The 18,185-nt window shown below is 46.5% G+C and overlaps 1 protein-coding gene across 3 annotated transcripts in view; it reads left to right on the forward strand.

Moving 5' to 3' along the window:
- Positions 1-18,185, forward strand: part of Rasgef1c (RasGEF domain family member 1C) — a 90,050-nt gene that overhangs the window by 62,808 nt on the left and 9,057 nt on the right. For all 3 annotated transcript variants that reach the window (XM_008852236.2, XM_008852237.3, XM_029555632.1), the window contains exons 5-11: positions 142-342; positions 975-1,049; positions 8,755-8,844; positions 10,602-10,704; positions 11,175-11,254; positions 11,333-11,428; positions 16,682-16,777. In XM_008852236.2, the coding sequence (XP_008850458.1) occupies positions 142-342; positions 975-1,049; positions 8,755-8,844; positions 10,602-10,704; positions 11,175-11,254; positions 11,333-11,428; positions 16,682-16,777 (741 nt within the window). The remainder of the gene's footprint in view (positions 1-141; positions 343-974; positions 1,050-8,754; positions 8,845-10,601; positions 10,705-11,174; positions 11,255-11,332; positions 11,429-16,681; positions 16,778-18,185) is intronic.

The following is an 18,185-nucleotide window of genomic DNA, read 5'->3' on the forward strand; positions in this document are numbered from 1 at the left end:
ACACACACACACACACACACACCCACACACACACACACACACACACTTACTCTGGAGCAAGGGAGGAGCCTACAGGCTGGGGTTGAAGTTGAGGTATGGGTATTCTGGCTTGACTGCCCTCTCCCCCCACCTCTACCCCAGGCCTACCGGAACAGGATGCACCAGCTCCTACAGGCTCTGCACCAGAAGTTGGCATCACTGGGCCAGGGAACACAAGGCCTGTTAGGGGCAGACAAGCCCATCTCCTACAAGACCAAGCCACCAGCCTCCATCCATAGGGAGCTCCTAGGGGTCTGCAGCGACCCCTACACACTGGCCCAGCAGCTGACCCACGTGGAGCTGGTGAGTGGGACCCAGGGAAAAGAGCATTTGGAAGTAGCCAGTCCCCCCCCCCCATCCCATCTGCCCTTCCTGATCTCAGTGCAGCCCAGGACCCAGGACCCAGACTCAGTGACCAGTGGGCATCTGTAGAACTGGAGCAGTCCCTCAGCATTCTTGGGCCTGGGACAGAAGGGTTGGTGTTGTCAGCCCCTGGCCTACCTGCCTGGGGGTCTAGGTCGTGGGCAGAGGTACTGGGTTCAGACTCTGGCTCTGATGCCACACAGAGTTCTTCCCAGGCTTAGGGACTTTCCCACCTGAGCCCTCAATTTCTCCATCAAGAACACACACACACACACACACACACATACACACACATACACACACCCCACACACCCCACACACACCACACACACCACACACACCACACACTGTGCTCTCTAGCTTTCCAGAGCAGCACCTAAGCCCTCCTTTAAGCTAGTAAAAAGGGGATCCGCCAGCCTAGTCCCTAGCACCTGGTGGTGCAAAGGCCAAAGGACCCACGGAGAGACAGGAGGTAGGGGCAGAGACACCCCTACAGTGCCTTTACTGCTTCCCAGCTTGCACCCCCTCCCCACACCTTCCCTCTTTTCCGACTCTTCTTCCTTCCCTCTCAGGAACGACTGCGACACATTGGGCCCGAAGAGTTTGTCCAGGCTTTTGTGAACAAGGACCCTCTGGCCAGCACAAAGGTAAAGCTACTTGGAAGGGCTGACCCAACAGTGGTCTTCACCCAGTGGCATCCACCATGGGGGAGAGTTGGAGGGCATCCCTTGATACGACCCTGAGCGAGATGGGAGGGCTTGAAAGGCACCCTCCAGCTCAGATGGAGATTGGACTGGACATACCCTTCAGGGCAGAGGCCGGGGAGCCCAGCTGTCTCTGTGCGTGCTTTGAATCCTGCGTCCCTGAGTGGGAGAAGGTGCACCTCCCAGCGCTCAGAACCTGCGGTCCTAGGGTCTGTTTCAGTGGTCGCGGGTGCCCTCCAGTGGTCAATCGGGGAAGCGCCAGCTGGTGCCCCCAGCAGGGGGTAAATTGAGAACTGATTAAGTAGAACCTGAATCCCTAGGGATTAGTTTCCACACATCTGGATTTGGAGCAAGTCCTTCTCTTCTAGGGACCTAGCCACCAGGGTAGGATGTCAACTGGTTAGATCCAAGCAAGAGCTGGAAATATCCTGTCTTACACCTGGACCATAATAAAAGAAACACAAATTTAATGCTGTGGTATATAATTGTCTTTTTGTCTCTCAGACAAGCAAGGATGGCATCTTAGGATAGACACACAATGGCTGTGGAGGGAAACAAGGCTCTCTAAGCCATTGGTACAGGACACAAGACTTTTCGACTTTGTGGGGTAGGTGAGCTGAGACATCCACAATACAGATGTGTAGCCTTGGGCTAGGCTGGAGCTCAAGGGTAGGTGGAGAGCTTGCCTCCCAAGCAGGAAGGCACCAAATAAGCAAATGTACACCTACCTAGTAATGTTCCCCATCTAGTAATTTATCCTACAAATATACACATTCATGTACACAGAGATACACACATAAAGATATTTGGAATACATGGCATTTATTGTGACCAAAGACAAGCAAATGACCTTGTCATTCACAGAGACTGGATTAAAGAATACAATACCTTCATCGATAGAATGTGACACTCTTACAGCTGCTGGTGGTGCACACCTTTAATCCCAGAACTAGGAAAGCAGAGACAGGTAGATCTCTGAGTTCGAGACTAGCCAAGGATACATAGTGAGACCCTGCCAAAAAATAATAAATTATTATTAATAATAGTGTGATTATTTAAAAAGCCTAAAAGGCAGCGTTTAGGTGTGGAGCAACCAGAGAAGGGAGGGAGGGAGGGGGAGGGAGGGAGAGAGAGAGAGAGAGAGAGAGAGGCTGATGAGAATGTGTGACTATAAAATGACAGATAAAGAGCGGCCGGAGAGATAGCTCACAGCAGTTAAGAACGCTGGCTGTTCTCGTAGAAGCTGATGAGAATGTGTGACTATAAAATGACAGATAAAGAAAGCTTTGGGACACATCTGTGTTGTATCTGTGCAAACAATCTCTAAGAATGCGAGTTATTCTGGGGAGCCAGCCATGGGGCTGGGCAGAAGCACCGAGAGACGTGGCTAAGAAAGGAGTTTTGTGGTTATTGTTTTGTATTGTTTGAGATGGGTTTTCACTGTTTCTCAGGCTGGTATCAGACACTTGGACTCAAGTAATCCTCCTACATCAGTCTCTCAAATAGAACTACAAGCTGGGGCCACTATGACCAGCTAGAGGACTGTTTAATTTTTATGTGTGTGCATGTGAGTACAGGTGCTCTTAGATGCCAGAAGAGGGTGTCAGCACCCCTGGAGCTAGAGTTACAGGTGGCTGTGAGTTGTCCCACATGGATGCTAGAGCCAAATTCTAATCCTCTGCAAGAGTGGTTAAGAGTACAAGCTCTTAACCACTAAGCCGCCTCTCCAGTCCCGTGCTGGATCATTCTTACACATCCTTCCTAATATATATGGGTGTGCGTTTTCTCCAGGATTTCGCTTTTCAAATGTTTTCAGCTCAGTCATTTCAGATTCCCGTTACACTCTTAAAAATTATTGAGGGCCTTAAAGAACTTTTGGTTCTATTGCATTAGCATAAAAGTTATAATTTTTGAGACATATGAAACTAGCAACCAAAAATAAATCTGGAACTTTTGGCTGGGGATGTAGCTCAGTTGGTAGAATGCTTGCCTTTCACGAAGCCCTACTCCAGGTATGGTGATGTATTCCTGTAACCCCAGCACTCAGGAGTGCTGCATCATCACAGCCATCCTTGGCTGCATAGCAGGTTTGAGACCAATCTAGGCTACATGAGAACCTGTCTTAAAAAGAAAAAGAAAAGAAAAAAGCCTGATATCTTTTAAAAATACTCACAAATAATAAGTTATTATATGCGCATAGTTTTATTTTATAACATTTTATAAAAATAACTTTTCTGAAATAGAAAATGACTGAGAAGAGTGATTTTTTTTAAAAAAAATAGTTTATTTATTTTTATTTTATGTGTGTGAGTGGTTTGCCTGTGTGCCTGGTACCGAAAGAGGCCAGAACAGGGCATTGGATCCCCTGGAACTGGAGTTATGGACAGATGTTAGCCACCATGTAGGTGCTGGGAACTGAACCAGGACCCTCTGGAAGAGCAGTCAGTGCTCTTAACTATTAGGTCAGTGCTCCAGCCCCAACATCTTATATCTTTACAAATTTCTGTTAATGGTTGATTGCATAGAAGGCAGCCTGGTTCTCTTTCTTATCAAGTTTTGTCCTCAATGTCTTGATACATATCATTTGATTTGAGAAGAATCTAGAAGGCTGGTGATACAACTCAGTGGTAAAGCACTTACTTAGCATTTTCAGGGCCCTTGGTTCAATCCCCAGTATTGGCAGGAAAAAAAAAAAAAAAAGAAAGAAAGAAAGAAAACTCTAACCTCACAAACAAGTAGTTGGGAATTTGAGGAATGTTTGATGTTTGGAGATATTTGTGAGAACTCATGGTGAATACAAACACTAAAATTCAACACCTACTGACTCAAGGACTCTGATGTGAGATCTGGGAACTTCTCAGTGAGACTTCCATACATGGTGACATCCATTGGACTGTCATGAACCTTGAATAGTGTTTTTGTAATACCAAACGTTGGTCATTCGGGAAATATGGAGACACTAAGTAAAGCAGATCCCAACGTTGGAGCGTTTTGTTATGCAATAACTCATGTTCATCAGCACAACTCCTGAGCTGAGCCTCTTTGTTAGTTTGTTTTAAGGGAGGGAACAGTTGCAGCTCCAGTGCTGCCCAGCATGAGCAGCACCGGGTTCCATCCCCAGCACTGCAAAGAGAGGGGAGAGATGTGGATGGAGAGGACGAAGGACGGGGAGGGGAGGAGGGAGAGGAATGGGGCGAGATAGGGAAGGTCAGAGAGGGAGGAGGGAGAAAAATGGGGGGAGGGGAGGGGAAAGAGAAGGGAGCTGGGGAGAGGAGGAGGGAGGGGGAGGGATGAGGGAAAAAGAGGAAAAGGGGAGGGAAAAAGAAGGGGCAGGGGAGGGAGAGGAGAAAGAAGACAGGGCAGGGAAAGGACAGACAGACAGAGGAGGAGAGGGAGGGAAGTAGGAAAGAGACAGAGAGGAGGGAGGGGGAGGGATGAGAAAAGAGAAAGCGGGGGAAGAGGAGAGGGAGGGGAAGCGTGAAAAAGTCTTGAGTGCCGAGAAGCCAGCAAGCTCACAGGTGGACAAATGTTTTCTCTTCAATACTTGAACTTTTTTCACTGGCAACAAATGCTGCGAATTGTTTTCCTGACAGTGACAGGTTTGTTTTCTTCCTTATCAAGAACACATCAGCCAAACACCCAAGTCTGAATAATGAGTTTCCCTGTCTCTTCAAGTAGAAATGACATTCGGTGAAAACAGTGGTCAGTTCAGCTCGCCCTTAAGACAAGTGTCATCCCTGGGTGCACAGCCGAAGAGCTTTGTGCTCGGCCCTGTTTGTCACATCAAATGTGAAAATGTGTGTACTCAAGGACTGAGATTTAATATAATTTAAATGACCTCCGTGTGTACCAGCATAGCGCTCCCCCCCCCCCGCAACAGCTGTGTCCTGAAAGAGTATCAGGGACCCCAGGAGTCCCTAAAAAGCACACTTCAAACTGCTGCTAATTGGTATAGCGGGGAAGGGTAATTCCTGCACCCTGGGATAGGCAGGGGGACCTTCCCCTGAGACTCTGGGTGAGGCTGCATCCATTTACACTCCCAACGGGGAAGTGTTTTCACTCCACATCCTCAAAACACTGGAAACTGAGCATCATCTTGTGCATGGCAGCCCTTCTGGTTCCCTCCTCTGTAACATGGCCTGTTTCTGGCTTTTTTTGGCCATGTTTTCTATTGGCGCTTTGTTCTTTTTCTTAAGGAATTTTGTTTTGAAATATGTACGAGTGACAATCCTTGTCAGAGTCCCTTCTTCCAGCTGAGTGTTTTTTTCTTTTTTAAAAAATTACATTTATTTATATAGGGCAGAGCATATATGTGGAGGTCAGAGGACAACTCATGGGAGTTGGTTCTCTCCTTCCACCATGTGGGTTCCAGGGATCAAACTCACATTATCAGGCTTGGCACAAGTGCCTTTACCTGCTGAGCCATCTCACTAGCCCTGGTTTGCTTTTCATCCCATTATGATGACTTTTGGTGGACAGATGTTCTTTGCTAACCCTGATCAAATTTACTACTTTTTTTCTTTATGGCTTTGTTTGGAGGGTAATAAATCCTCCCACTTCCTCTCAGGTAATGAAAATAATCTACTATGTTTCTTTTTACATTTTTATCTAAAAATCATTCTGTGCATATGGCTTCAGTTAGAGATTCATTTTCTTTTTCTTTCTTTCAGACAACACTAGTTTCTGTACCATTATTTATGTCCTTTACCTTCCTACTTTGCTTTGACTTCCGTCACTTGAACAGCTGTCAAATTTCTATGTAGGTCTGTTCTCAAATGCTCTGTTTGGATCCAGTGGTCTCTGGCATTTCTCTCTCTCTCTCTCTCTCTCTCTCTCTCTCTCTCTCTCTCTCTCTGACAGGGTCTCATATAGCCCAGGCTGGGCTTGAACTCACTATGTAGCTGAGGCTGGCTTTGAATTTCCTGATCTTCCTGCCTCTACCTCCCAAGTGCTGGGATTAAAGTTGTGTACCACCACACCCGGGGAACCTTTATGATGACTTTTGCCTCCATAGTGTATATCTGTGTGTGTGTGTGTGTGTGCATGTGGATATGTGTTCATGTATGTAAGTGCACATGCACGTGTATGAATATACATGTAGAGGTCAGCAGTCAAGCTCAGTATCATTCCTCAGGAGTGGTCCACCTTGTTTATTCTGTGACAGAGTCTCCCATTGATTGGCCTGGAGCTTCCCAGTTAGGCCATGTTGACTAGCCATCAAGCAACCATATCCTCCTGTCTCCATCTCTCCAGTGCTGGGGTCACAAGCGTCACCAAGCTTGGCTTTTTAGATGGTTCTGGGGATTGGACTCGGGTCTTCGTGCTTGCACAGGAGGCACTTTACCAACTCACCAGGCCTACCTCCTTATTTTGAAGACATGTTACATAGCACAAACAAATTTAGACTCATTACATTTGCCTTATACATTGAACCTCTTATGACTGTGTATTTTCCCTTAATCTCTTCTGTCATGCTTTTCCCCCATACAATATGTTTTGTCTTCAAATCTTTTGTCTAAATGTTGCAGGTGCTTCTTGTCTTTTCGTGGGTTCGCATTCTGATAAGACCACCATAAAATTAAAAACTTATTGTTGAACCATCATAAGTCAGGGTCCTCTGAATAGCTGTGCTATATTTATTGCATATGCAATTTTCTGTTATGTAAATTCGTCTCCTTGACTGAAAAGGACAAGAAGGAGGATTTTTTTAATCACAGTGGTTTGTTATAATTACTGCTCTACAAAAATTTTTCTCAGTGACTTCTATTGTGATACTCATTCTCTTATTTTCCAATTTCTTTTTCCTCCCTTCTTTAACTTTTTTTTAACTAACAGGGCCCCAATTCCATCTTTCCCCCCTATTTATTGAAAATTATCCTGGAAGTTTTAACATACACATTTAATTAACTTAAATTTTAATCCTTTTAAATGTTATTTATTGTTTTTATTTTTATGTTTGAGTATATTGTCTGTATGTATGTAAGTGCACCTGTGTCATGCAGTGCCCACAGAGATCAGAAGAGGGCATCAGATTCCCTGGAACTGGAGTTACTGGCAGTTGTTAGCTGCCATGTGAGTGCTGGAACCAAAGCTGGGTCCCCTACAAGAGTAGCCAGTACTCTTAACTGATGAGCCATCTCTCCAGCCACAAGTTTAATCTTTCAAATGATGGCACATGTATGTACCACATATGGAATGTTCTGCATCAACTTAAAAACTATTTCTCCAAATATTTTATGACCCAAGAAAAGGCTCAAGTGGAAACTTATGGAAATACATATCTGCATAGATACATACATTTATAGAGTTGATTCTCATTATTCACAGTAATTATGTTCTAGAATGCCATCACAAACATGACTTAGCAAATCCTAAGTCACTGCCTAGGGGACATACAGCATTAGATTCCTGAAACTTCTCATGTCAACATTTTCTATAAGCAACCAACACTCAACCTTGTTTTATGTGCTTATGTCAAAAGACACCTTATCTAATATGTGTGTATTGCTGATTAACATTGAACTCATGGCAAGGAGCCAAGCAGAACTCGTCATGCCTGGGGCTGAGAGTACAGACTAGTGATGGAGGGCTTGCCTAGCATGCACAAGGCCCTGGGTTTCAGCCCCAGCACCACAAAAAGAAAATATGTATCTACAAGTTTGTGTATCTATATAATTCATAGATGAATGGAGGTTATCTAGCACATATTTTCTCTATAGGATATACCATAGCCTTTGTGTGCTTCAGAACAAAAGATCTCACTCAGTACTATGCTTGGAAACTTTTTGAAATGCTCAAATACTCCCCCTCCAAAGAAGCTCAAAAATGAAAGAAAAAACGATGACTAGATGGGGAAGGATCCTTCTCACAGTAGGAGCCAAATGAGATAGCACAACTTCCCTTAGTCCAACCTCGGCTGGAAATACTTAGTAAGTTGACTGGCTCAAATACTTTGCCTCTCTATGCCTGTGCACCAATAACTAGAAAGAGATACAAGCTATTGGAATTACAAATACAATTTAAGGACCTGAAGAGTTGGGTCAGAGATTAAGAGCACTAGCTGCTCTTGCAGAGGGCCCAGGTTTGAGTCCCAGCACCTACATGGCAGCTAACAACCATCCAGAACTCCAGTTCCAAGGAAATCTGACACCCTCTTCTGACTTCCACAAGCATTGTATGACATGGGTGCACTTACATACATGCAGGCAATACACTTATACACATAAAATAAAAAATGATAAATTTAAAGAAAAATAAATTTAGGCAAATTTGCAAATGCATAATCTATGAATAATAATGATCTATTCTCTGTGTACATACCCATCACTTTGAATTACAACTGTATTATTCATGCATTCATGCATCATTTGGTGCTGTCAAAGGAACCCAGGCCTCCCATGTGCTGAGTATGCACCATAGCACAGAACTATACCCCAGCCTTCCTCTATGTCTCCCCACCCCTGCTGTGATGCTGAGGATGAACTCAGGGACTTACGTATATAAGAAAAAGACCAAGACCAACACCAACTGGTGTTTCTGGGTAACTTTGAGATCATCACATTGTCCAAGTTGTCTATAAGGACCATGACCATATTCTATGTTCTAAAAAGTCATCAACAAGGACACTCAGCCCATGTGTCTTTCCTAGCCCTGCTTCAGTGATAAGACGAACAACGTGGAAGCGTATGTGAAATGGTTCAACAGACTGTGTTACCTTGTGGCCACTGAGATCTGCATGGTGAGTAGGAAAACTGCTTGGCCTGGCCTGCCGGCCAGAGGCCACCTGAAGGTTAGAAAGATGGCTTAAGTCCTGACCATCCATCCACAAGCCCAGGGCTTGGCCGAAATCCCCTCCCAGCCCAGGTTCACCTCTTCCCACTACTGAAATGTCCCTTCTAGGTAGAGCTCAGGATGAATCCACCAGCCAAAGCCACAGAGGAAGTCAGACTGTTTGCTGAGGAGTAGGCTGCTTTGTGCCTCGGTCTGGGTCTGTCTGCTTCCAGCAATCTGGTTGTTTAGCTTGCCAGGACTTAGAGATAAAAATGGTCCAAACTTTAAGACCTGCAAAATTGCACATAAAAAGTCTAGACCAAAGATGAGATTCAAAATAAATCTATTCCTAAGTTCTTTATTTTGTTGAATACCAAGTCCCCATTATTTTTTAAATTTAGTATATTCAGAATAATCTAAAGATATGCTGTTGTTTGTGCAATTAGCAAATGATACTTGGAAAGTGCGAGTTATCTAAACAAGTCTCACTCTGTCAGTCTTGCTTTGAATGTGATCATTTTGTGTTCTGAGTGACTTGAATGGTTTTACCCAGACACCAATTTCCAGTGAAGCGTTTTTTTTTAAATCACTTTCTGAATGTAAAAATTATGAACTATAATTTTTCAAAACTTAATCATGGACTGGAGAGATGCCTCACTGCTCTTGCAGAGGACCTAGGTTCTGTTCCCAGCACCCACATGGCAGCTGACAACCATCGGTAACTACAACTCCAGGGGATCCAACACCCTCTTCTGACCTCCAAGGGCATTGCACAACACGGGTGCACTTACACACAAGCAGGCAATACACTTACACTCATAAAATAAAAATAAATAAAATATTTTTAAAATTCTACAGAATTTTTTTGGCCTTTTTGAGACATGCATTAATGCCCCCTGTTGTGGGTGGAGTTTTTTAAAATATTTTATTATTTTGCTGGACATGGTAGCACATGCCTTTAGTCCCAGCACTTGGGAGGCAGAGGCAGGTGGATCTCTGTGACTTTAAGACCAGCCTGGTCTACATAGTGAGTTCCAGGCCAGCTGGGGCTACAGACTACAGGGAGACTCTGTCTCAAAAAGAACAAAAAAAAATTTTATTATTTTACTTTGTTATATGAATGAGTATATTGCCTGCCTGTGTGTAAGTGCACCCATGCCATGCAGTGCCCATAGAGGTCAGAAGAAGGTGTCAGATTCCCTGAAACTGGAGTTCCGGAAGGTTGTAAGCTGCCATGTGGGTGCTGGGAACCAAACCCGGGTCCTCTGCAAGAGCAGTCAGGGTTCTTAACTACTGCTCTATCTCTCTAGCCCTGTGGGAGGGATTTTGATAAAAAGCAGTAGAGGGGCAGCCCACAGAACAGAACAGAGCCCAGACCCTTGTATGGCCCCCAGTGAGGAGAGCAAGCTCAGTGCAGGGAAGAAAGGAACGGCGATGCTCTTGGCTTCCAGTAGAAGTGAGGCCTTGGGGGAGCACCATCTTGAAGATGGCTCACAGCCCCTCCAGTGCTGCAGGTGGCTTCTGGCCCATTGGGCCCCATCTGCCTTCCACACCTGTGGACTGTGCAGGCTGTGCTCCCAAGAGCCCTGACACCATGGACTTCATGTTTCTCAGCTGTGAAATGGGCTTAGAGAAGGCCAAGAGGATCATGCTGGTTGGGTGGGGTGTCTGATCAGCACAGCAGAGGAACACAGGACCACTGAGGCTCTGGTATCCTGTCCTTAGCCAGCCAAGAAGAAGCAGAGGGCTCAGGTGATCGAGTTCTTCATTGATGTGGCCCGTGAGTGCTTCAACATCGGCAACTTCAACTCCCTCATGGCCATTATCTGTGAGTGAACTGGCCTGGGCCTGGAGCTTCCTGTGTGAGGACCCTCCCTGCCAGAGAGGTGGGAGTGGGCACAGCCAGCAGGTGGGGTGCAGGACAGGTCCCTCCTCTGCCATGAGTATGTATGGGATGAGTAGCCAGCAGTTCATGTCCCTGCCCCAGAGACTACAGAAGGAAAATTCAGCCCCCTTGAGGTGCATGGGAAAGGTAGGGCAGTATGTGCCCTGAGCCAGAGAGAATGAGGGGACCAAAGCAGGTACTGAACCAAAGTGGGCCCATGTGGTTGGGACAGGGTCAGAGTCGGCGTATACCCAAGTCTACCTCAATAGAAGGTGAACCAGCACCTGCCCACCCACCTACCCTTTGGCTGGGAGATTGAGGCCACTGCAACCTCAGCCCTGGTTGGGACATACTGAGGCCTCCTTGCCCGTGGGAGCTGGAGGAGCCCTCCCAGCCTGCACTCCTTCTTCCAGCTGGTATGAACATGAGCCCCGTCTCCAGGCTGAAGAAGACTTGGGCCAAAGTGAAGACAGCCAAGTTTTTCATTCTGGAGGTAAACAGGGCTACAGGCCAAGGGATGTGGCCAGCTGGTCTCTGGACAGAACTGCTCAGATGCCTCCCTGTCTTCCAGCACCAGATGGACCCAACGGGGAATTTCTGCAACTACAGGACAGCCCTTCGAGGGGCAGCCCACCGCTCTCTGACTGCCCACAGCAGCCGGGAGAAGGTAAGAGAGAAGACCCCAAAGTCAGAGGTTTCACCCTTCCTAGACCCTCCTGAAACGCTAGCTCTCAGCACTATTTTTCTCTTACCCATACTGAGGCAAGAATGTCATGTGGCAGAATAGACAGACTGGAACTTCATGAATCCACTTCCAGCTCTGGAATGCCGGGATGCTGTGTCTTTAGGTCTGGGGATGTAGGTGAATGACTTACAATGTGCATTCACTTAAGTGCGTTCTCTTGTAGCTTCTAGAGAGATATGGACCGTGGACTGGGCCCACAGGGAATACTGTGTGGATGGAAAAGAAAAGGAGGAAGGATAGATAAAAGGATGGGTGGATGGATGGATGGATGATGGGTAAATGGATGATGGATACATGGATGATAGGTAGATGCATAATGAATAGATGGATAGATGGAATAGATGGCTAATGGATGGATGGATGATGGGTGGATAGATGATAGACAGATTGATGATGTATAGATGTGTACTTAAGAGAGGATCTCAGTTCCTTAGAACCCTAGCTGATGTTGTGAAGACCAGATCTCAGTGGCCATGGCACTTTATGCTTCCATCCTGTCTGTGGCCAGCTTCTATCCGTCCCTCTCTCCAAGTCTGTCACAAACCAATTTCTTTTATTGTCCTTCATACTGGACTGGGTTCCATCTCAAGACCAAACAGCAAGGACATTAGCTTTGCAATTACAAAGAGTCCACATCTGTATAGACAGTTTCTATGTCTTCGGGGGAAGGGCTCAACACCAGGAGGCAGACAAGGCCTCCTTCCCTTACACAGTGAAGAAATAGGGAGGGCGTGACTCTGGGGCCACTTAGTCCCAGTCCTACTTCTGCTACTTCCTGCTCTGTGAACCTCTACAAGTTTCTTAACCTCTCTGAGCTGTAAAATGGACCTGCTTCCCAGGATCCAGGTAAAGAGGAAATGTGATCTTATACACAGCTGAAGTTCTCAGGCATACCACTGATGTGCTTTTGATAAGGACATAAGTAGAGGGCTCTTTAGGAGCACAGACATGGATTAAATCCAGTCTGATGTGGGGAGAAGAGATTAGCAAAGGTTTCCCAGACAAGCCATCCTCATTTTTTAAAATTAATTATTATTTATTTATTTATTTATTTTTGTGTGTGAGTCAGTTGCCTGCATGTGGGTAGGTGCATCTGTGTGGTACAATGCCCATAGAGGTCAAAAGAGGGTGTTGGATCCCCTGAAGCCAGAGTTATGAACAGTAGTTAGCTGCCACGTGGGTGCTAGGAATCGAATCAGGTCCTCTGCAAGAGCAGTCAGTGCTTTTAACTGCTGAGCCAACTGTCCAGCCTCCACCATCCTCATTTTGTAGGTTATTCCTATAACTGTTTCTTACTGTACTGGGGTCCTGTGTTGATTTCCTCATTGCTGTGACCAAAAACCCAATAAGAAGCGATATAAGGGGCTGGAGAGATGGCTCAGTGGTTAAGAGTTCTGACTGCTCTTGCAGAGGACCCAGGTTTGATTCCCAGCAGCCACATGGTGGCTACAAATCGTCCTTAACTCCAGTTCCAGGGGAATCCGAAGCCCTCTTCTGACCTCCACGGCACTGCATGACATGGGTGCACTCACAAACATGTAGGAAATACACTCATACACATAAAATTTAAAAAAATAAAATAAATTTTAAAAAAGAAGCAATACAAGGGAGGGGGGAGTTGCTTTGGCTCACGGTTTTCGGGGACACAGTCCATTGTGGTAGGGAAGTGTGGCCATGAGAGCAGCTCTTAGCAGTGGCAGCAGGAACATGAGGCAGCTGGTCACATTGCATCCATGGTCAGGAAGCAGAGAGGTGAATGCTGGTGCTCAGCTCACCCTCTGCTTTGTTCCTTTTCATTCAGTACATGACCCCAGCTCTTGGGATGATACCACCCACTTCAGGGTGGGTCTCCCCTCCTCAGTTAAGTCTCCTAAGAAGTACCTTCACACACCGCCCACTGGTAGAAACACCCTCACAGGCTGCCCAGAGGTACATCCCTAGGTGATTCTAAATCCAGTCAAGTGGACAATGAAGATGAACCATCACAGATCAGGAATAGATGTTTGATGCTCCCTTGGTGTCCCTGAAGCCCTAACACTGGAGCAGGAAAGACCTGAGAAAATGCTTATATGACATCAATCTAGGGTAACTAATTCATTCAGTGTGCCTAGGACCATCATGGTTTTAGCAAAGAAAGTCCTGCACGCTAAGAAATCCCTCAACCCTGGGCAAACAAGAAAGTTTGTCACCCTACTAAATCTAGGTATAGTCCTGGCCTAGGGGGTCAGCATTGGGAACCTGGAGCTAGGGCCTGTTGCTCTCCAAGGATAGCATCCCCAATGACTGAATGGTCACTTAAAGACTCCACCACCCCTTTGCATCACCACATGGAGGACCAAGCTTCTGCTCCTGCCCTTCCTGATGAGCTGCCAGTACCTTTGTGCTTTGTGAGGTGGCCAGTGTCTGGGTTCTCATCTCAAAGCTCCATTTAACTTAGATATGGGTGCTCTGAGAACTCCCTAAACCAGGAGTGCCAGGGTCTACCATCCAGGTCCAAAGGAGGATATAGGTATGTAGGAGCTTGGCCCTACTGCAGAGGTCAAGGGAATAGAGGGTGTTGGTTCTCTGGGACTACTGTAAAAAGTACAGCCCCAAGGCACCATAGACAACAGGAAGGGATCCTCTCACACAGTCCCAGAGATCAGAAGGTAAAAGTCAGCATGTCAACAAGGCCACACTACTTCCAAAAGCTCTGGGGAGAGTCCTCGCTTCTTCCAGCCGATGGCCCCAGGTTCCTCAGCCGTCACCGAGGCAGCATCACCTTGTCTCTGCCTTCATCTTCACTGTAGTGTACACACTTCCCTCTTTTTATAAGGACATTTATCACTAATTCAGTAAAATCTCATCTTAGTTCAATCATATCAAGTAAAACTCCATCTCCAAATAAGATCAGGTACATAGTCACCAGGGTTTAAGGCTTGAGCATACCTTTGCATAGACATAATTTCATTAGCCTTTCATTCATAGCTATAACAAAATACCTGGGGCATGGTAATTTATAAAGAAAAGAGATTTATTTCAATCATACTTTTGGAGTTTATGAGCTTGATACCAATATCTGCTCAGCTTGGGACCATGTCATGTGGTAGATGGTATCGTAGTGGCTCTCTGTGTAAGAGGGAGAGAGCACACGGAGAGAAAGGAAGCCAGAAAGCAGGGAGGGATTTACTCTTTTTAAAAATATAACAGCCCTCTGAGGAGAACTGACCTGGGTCCCATAAAAACTATATTAATTCCTCCCAAGGACAATACCCCCAGTGACCTAATGTCTACTTAAAGGTTCCACCAACTCTCCACATCACCACATTGAAGTCTGAGCTTCCACTACATGAGCCCTGCAGGTCTTTACACAAACTGTACCCAGACCATCCTGCAGTTCAATGCACAGCAGCAAGGCAGAGTCACTTAGGCTCCTTGGGGAGAAGAGGACTCAGCAGTCAGTAGGTGCTCTCCTCTCCCTTCCCTTAGAGGTAGCAGGCAGCAGGGATGGAGCAGGGACAGCAGAGCATGCCATCAAGACACAGTGACACACATGAGCCCTTCGGAGACAGGCTTAAGAAGCCTCTCCATTCAGGAAACACAGCAAAGGTCCTTTGCTTCTGGTCCCACCACAGTGCACCAGGATCATGAAAGGTACGGGATGATAAATTCTTAAATAATTTAAAAAGAGTAAGAAGCTGCAACATCTCAGAACAGACAGCTCCTATCCATTCTATGGTATGCTCATATGACCCACAGCTCCTGGGACACATGAGCCAGAGTCCTGAGCCTGTGGACCCCCTCCTATGGATGGGGACACAGGAGGTCCTACAAGACCCTCCAGTGAGGGATGGAAGAGACGTTCAAGGGTTGTAACTGTGCATCTTTCACCAGACCCCAACAGGTAGGAGAGTGTTACTATACACAGTAGTAAATCAGTCAACACTGGTGCCTAATGGGGCCTGGGGGTGGGGGCACGGTCTAACCCCAAAGCTAGGGATCCTTTACCTACTTTATGGTTTGCACATTGTCCCCTCCAGCATTTGATCATTAGTCTGTGTTATAAGATTTGGATCTTAAATCTTCCCCTAAATGTCTGTACACTAAGTAAAGCCTGGTCACCAGTTGTGGTGCTAATGAGAGATACTTCAGGAGGTGGGACCCAGTGGAAGGAAGTTAGGTCACTGGGATGGTATGCCCTTGAAGGAAATATTGGTGCTCTATGGGCCTGCCCTCCCCCGACTTCCTGCTTCTGTGAAGTGAGCAGTTTTGCTGTACCATGACACACTGCCTCGCCACAGGTCCAAAAAGCAATGGAGACAGCTGACCATGGGCTGGAACCTCTGCAACCAGGAGCCAAAATAAGCATTTCTTCCTTTATGTTGCTGTGATGTTAGTCTTGATTTTTCAACTTGATGGGATTTAGAATCACCATGGAAACACACCTCTGTAACTATAAGGGAGCTTCTAGAGAGGTTTAATTGAGGAGGGAAGACCCACCCTGAATATAGGCAGCATCATTCCATAGGCTAGGGTCCTGGATGAAATCAAAAGAGAAAACGAGGGGCTGGAGAAATGGCTCAGTGGTTAAGAACACTGACTGCTCTTGCAGAAGACCTGGGTTTGAATCCCAGCACCCACATGGCAGCTAACAACCATCCATAACTCCAGTTCCAGGGGGTCCAATACCCTCTTCTGTCCTCCACATGCATTATACAACATGGGTGCACTTACATGCAGACATAACACTCATACACATAAAATAATTTTTTTAAAAAGACAGCTGAGCATCAGCATTCATCTCTCTGTGTTTCCTGGTCGTAGATGCAACGTGACCAGCTGCCTCACATGTCTGCTGCCATGCCTTCCCTGTCATGATGGACTGCACCCTCAAACTGGGATCCACAATAAACCCTTCCTTCCTTAAGTTGCTTTTGTCAGGTTTTTGTCAGAGTGATGAGACAATTAACTAATGCAATTGCTTATCTCGAGAATCTTGTCACAGTAATGGGATGCTGACCAATGGCCATATAACATACGAGCACCTGAGATAGCCAGGCTCTCCAGACAAGAAGCCTTTCTGGGCTGTATCAGAAGTCCCTGGGGAGCCTGGGCTACTGCCAAGGCTGCCTCCAGCCTTGTGCCAACCCCACAGACAGGCTACCTGAGGGCTGACCTGTACCCTCTCCCTTCTAGATTGTCATCCCTTTCTTCAGCCTGCTCATCAAAGACATCTACTTCCTCAACGAGGGCTGTGCCAACCGCCTTCCTAATGGACATGTCAACTTTGAGGTGAGTCCACAGGTCTTGGGCAATGCCAACAAGTGAGACATGTTCACAGATGAGGGAGGCAGCTAGAGAGATGTCTCCACTGGTAAAGTCCATGAGGAACTGAGTCCAACCCCCAGAGCCCGAAAAATATTCGGTTTGTGGCACACATCTGTAATCCCAGCACCTGGGAGGAGACAGGTGGACCCTGGAGCTCACTGGCCAGTCAGCCTAGCCTAATCCGTGAGTTCCAAGCCAGTGATAGACCTTATCTCAAAAAACAAGGTGAACAGCACCTGAGGTTGTACTCTGGCCTTCACACGCATATGCGCACATGTGCACATGTACCCACAGACATCTACATATACACAAACACAAAACCCACACGCACACGCACGCATGCACACATCCACATGCTACCAGCATGGGACTGCTAGCCCTCCATAGTTGAACTAATAGAGGCCCCAGGACAGGCAGAGTGGAACAGCTTACAGCCATTTCAGAGCTGATTATCAGAGTGCCCCCTTATATCAGCCAGACGTAAAAACTAAGGCTCAGGCACATACCAACAATCACTCCATGTTGACCCTTGTTCCCAGCACAGGGAGTGGGCTCAGATTGGCCCTTAAGGAGCACCAGGCCAAACAGAAAGAGTCCTGTAACCCTATGGTGACAGATGCTGAACAAGGACCACACAAATGCATAGTACTCGGGGACCAAAGCAGGCCCCAGAGTAGGGTCCTTTAACCACAGGAGGAAGTTGTGAGATAAAGACCACAGTGGGCAGAAGCAGAGAGAGATTGTTGCTCCCTCAACTCACCACTCTCAGCTCCTGTTCCCTCCTGTAGGAAGTGCCCATAACCCCCCTAGGAAGAAAGCTCCTGCCGGGTGTTTGAACCAGTGACCCCTGGCACAGTGATGATTGGGGATGAGTAAGCACGCCGTTCACCAGCCCATGCCACCCCCAGTACTGGGGACACTCAGACGCAACAGGGAGTCTAGTCAAGCAGGGACTCATTTATTACAGGTGTTACAGAGCTTATAAAGGCACCTGGAAATCCCCCCCCAAGGGTGTATCTTAAGGATGGTCATGCATTGATCATGCACTCCTCAGCAGTGCGGAAGTATTCTCCAGACTTTCAAAGCAAGCCAGGCCATGCCCCCCGTAACTTCCTTTCAGACCTATGCAAGGTGGGGCTTTTAGGTCCCCACACTTTGTACCATACGTTTCTCCTGACAACTGGAATATAAATACCCAAGACCCCAAGTGAATGTTTTCTTAATCCTGTTTCTTGTGGTACTTATTTCTGAACTGCGTGATTCCAAATAATGACATATCCCTTTATTTTTCTCATTTGGCCAGCATTTGGCTGATGCCAATATTCTAAACTCTGTAACCTTATCTTGTTTTAGAGTTATTTCCTAATTCCAT

This window comes from Nannospalax galili, unplaced genomic scaffold (assembly GCF_000622305.1).
Source record: "Nannospalax galili isolate Female #2095 unplaced genomic scaffold, S.galili_v1.0 scaffold1206, whole genome shotgun sequence".
NCBI lineage: Eukaryota > Metazoa > Chordata > Mammalia > Rodentia > Spalacidae > Nannospalax > Nannospalax galili.